This window comes from Scomber japonicus, unplaced genomic scaffold, assembly GCF_027409825.1.
Source record: "Scomber japonicus isolate fScoJap1 unplaced genomic scaffold, fScoJap1.pri scaffold_742, whole genome shotgun sequence".
Taxonomy (NCBI): Eukaryota; Metazoa; Chordata; class Actinopteri; order Scombriformes; family Scombridae; genus Scomber; species Scomber japonicus.
In genome coordinates, this window is record NW_026518792.1 from 5,001 (window position 1) to 7,802 (window position 2,802).

A 2,802-nucleotide genomic window follows, 5' to 3' on the forward strand; every position below is an offset into this window, starting at 1 on the left:
AAGATGGAAGGAAGGAAGGAAAAAGGGAAAAAATTAAGGTAAAAGGGAAGGAAGGAATGAAGGAAAGAGGGAAGGAAGGAAGGAGAGAGGGAAGGAAGGAAGGAAAGAGGGAAAGAAGGAAGGATCCTGTAGAATGGATCAGCTTTGAGGCAGATGAAATTCATCAGGAAGGAATGAAGGAAAGAAGGAAGGAAAGACGGAAGGAAAGAAGGAAGGAAGGAAGGAAGGAATGAATGGAAGGACAGAGGGAAGGAAGGAATCAAGGAAGGAAGGAAGGAAGGAAGGAAGGAAGGAAGGAAGGAAGGAAGGAAGGAAGGAAGGAAGGAAGGAAGGAAGGAAGGAAGGAAGGATCCAGTAACTGCATGCAGGGACATAATGAGATGTATTTGTACCTTACTCCTCGAGTCTCCTAACAGCTGAATGAACAACGTCCAGGAAGAAAGAGCACAGAGGGGATTACTGCAGGGTCGCACCGCATGACATCACTTCCTTTAAATTTCATATTAAAAAAACCAGACTAGCTTTATTCTTACCAGAGCATCGGCGACGGCGGCCTCCACCTCGGTGCCGGTGTTGAGGATCCTCATGGCGTTGACGGAGGCGGAGATCCGAGCCTGATGGGCGAGCCGGTCTGAAAGAGGAAGCAAGGTGACGATGAGGAGGTGACGATGAGGAGGAGTGAGTTCATATCGGCGAGGATTGAAGGTGGGATAAAAATGAGACCGTGCTGATTTAACCCTCCTGTTGTCCTCAAGGCAAAGGAAGGGAGGAAGGAAGGAAGGAAGGAAAGGAGTAAGGAGGAAAAGAGGATGGAAAGAAATGAGTAAGGAGGGAGGGAGGAAGGAAGGAAGGAAGGAAGGAAGGAAAGGAGTAAGGAGGAAAAGAGGAAGGAAAGAAGGAAAGGAGTAAGGAAAGGAGTAAGGAAGCAGGGAGGGAGGAAAGGAGGAAGGAAGGAAGAAAAGGAGTAAGGAGGGAGGCACGCAGGGAGGAAAGGAGGAAGGAAGGAAAGAAGAAGGAAGGAAGGAAGGAAGGAAGGAAGGAGGGAAGGAAGGAAGGAAAGAAGGAAGGAATGGAGTAAGGAGAGAGGAAGAAAGGAAGGAAGGGAAGGAAACGAGTAAGGAGAGAGGGGGGTAGGAAAAGAGGAAGGAGGTAAGGAGAGAAGGAAGGGAGGAAGGAAGGAAGGAAGAAAGGAAGGAAGGGAAGGAGTAAGGAGGGAGGCAGGCAGGGAGGAGAGGAGGAAGGAAGGAAAGAAGGAAAAGAGGAAGGAAGGAAGGAAGGAATAGTGTAAGGAAGGAGGGAGGAGGAAAAGAGGAAGGAAGGAAGGCAGGAAAGGAGTAAGGCGGTAGGAAAAAAAGGAAGGAAGTAAGGAGAGAAGGAAGGGAGGAAGGAAAGAGGGAGAAAGGAAGGAGGGAAGGAGGAAGGAAGGAAGAAAAGGAGTAAGGAGGGAGGCAGGCAGGGAGGAAAGAAGGAAGGAATAGAGGAAGGAAGGAAAAGAGGAACAGCTAAAAAGAGAGACGGGGTCAATTTGACCCGGGAGGACGACAGGAGGGTTAAAGGTGCAGTTCAGGAACCTTTTTACATTCTGTTCATTTTTTAACATTTAAAAGCTGTTATAAAAACTTTATAAACACTTTAATTAAAATATGGCTCTAAATTTACAAGAATGGAAATAAAATGCTTCTTTTTTTGTTTTTGTGCAGCTGATAGAGAGTAGAGTAATAAAGAGTCAGAATATGAACAGTATGTAAAGGGTTAATCTGTATTTTAAATGGAGAAGACTAATTCATTCTTCACTTTTAAACAAAAAATAAACTTTAAGGGTATTTTTTTTATTTAAGAGTGAAGGAAGTCTTGGTCCATTGTTCAAAAAACTTCAAAATAAAAGGTGTTGAAGTTGCGTAATAGTTTTATACTCGAACCAAAATATGCAAAAAAAAAGAGGTAAAAATCAAAGCATCCAGTAACCATGGCAACAAGCAAACTACCATTAAAACAACATCACGTAAAAAAAAAAATCCTTATAAAGCTGCAAAAAATATTTAATTTAAAATAAAGTCCAAGCAGAAATGTTTCATCCCAGTTTAACAACCTCCTGGTGTGTGTGTGTGTGTGTGTGTGTGTGTGTGTGTGTCGCCCCCCTGCTGTGAGCCAGGAGGTCGGCCATGCAGGAAGTGAGACATCAACAAGGAAGGAAAACTCAGTCAGCCAGATGATTAACAAACAGGAAGTAAGATTAAGGATACATTATTTATTAAAGCAGGAAGTAGAACTGATTTAGTTCAATAGCCAAGGAAGGAAGGAAGGAGGGAGGGAAGGAAGGGAGGGAAGGAAGGGAGGAAAGAAGGAAGGAAGGAGGGAGGGAAGGGAGGAAAGAAGGAAGGAAGGAAGGAGGGAGGGAAGGAAGGAAGGAGGGAGGGAAGGAAGGAAGGGAAGGAAGGTAGGAGGGAAGGACGAAAGGAAGGAGGGAAGGAAGGAAGGTAGGAGGGAGGGAAGGAAGGAAGGTAGGAGGGAAGGAAGGAGGGAAGGAAGGAGGGAAGGACAGAAAGAGACAAACAGAAGGAAGGAAGGAAGAGAGGGAGGGACAGAAAGAAGGAAGGATGGAAGGAAGGATGGAAGGACGGGAGGAAGGTAGGAGGGAGGATGGAAGGAAGAAAGGACAGACGGAGGGAAGGAAGGAAGGATGGAGAAAAGGAAGGAAAGACAGACAAACGGAAGGAAGCAAGGAAGGTAGGTAGGAAGGAAGGAAGGATGGAGGGAAGGAAGGACAGACAGAGGGAAGGAGGGAAGGAAGGAAGGATGGAG

General features: G+C 45.7%; 1 protein-coding gene across 1 annotated transcript in view; it reads right to left on the reverse strand.

The window, feature by feature from the left end:
* The window catches only part of LOC128354856 (CLIP-associating protein 1-A-like), a 3,162-nt gene extending 2,684 nt beyond the window's left edge, over positions 1-478 (reverse strand). The window contains exons 1-2 of the mRNA XM_053314997.1: positions 461-478; positions 393-416 (exon numbers count right to left, since the gene is read on the reverse strand). Coding sequence (XP_053170972.1) covers positions 393-416; positions 461-478 — 42 coding nt within the window. The remainder of the gene's footprint in view (positions 1-392; positions 417-460) is intronic.
* Between the last annotated feature and the right edge of the window lie 2,324 nt (positions 479-2,802).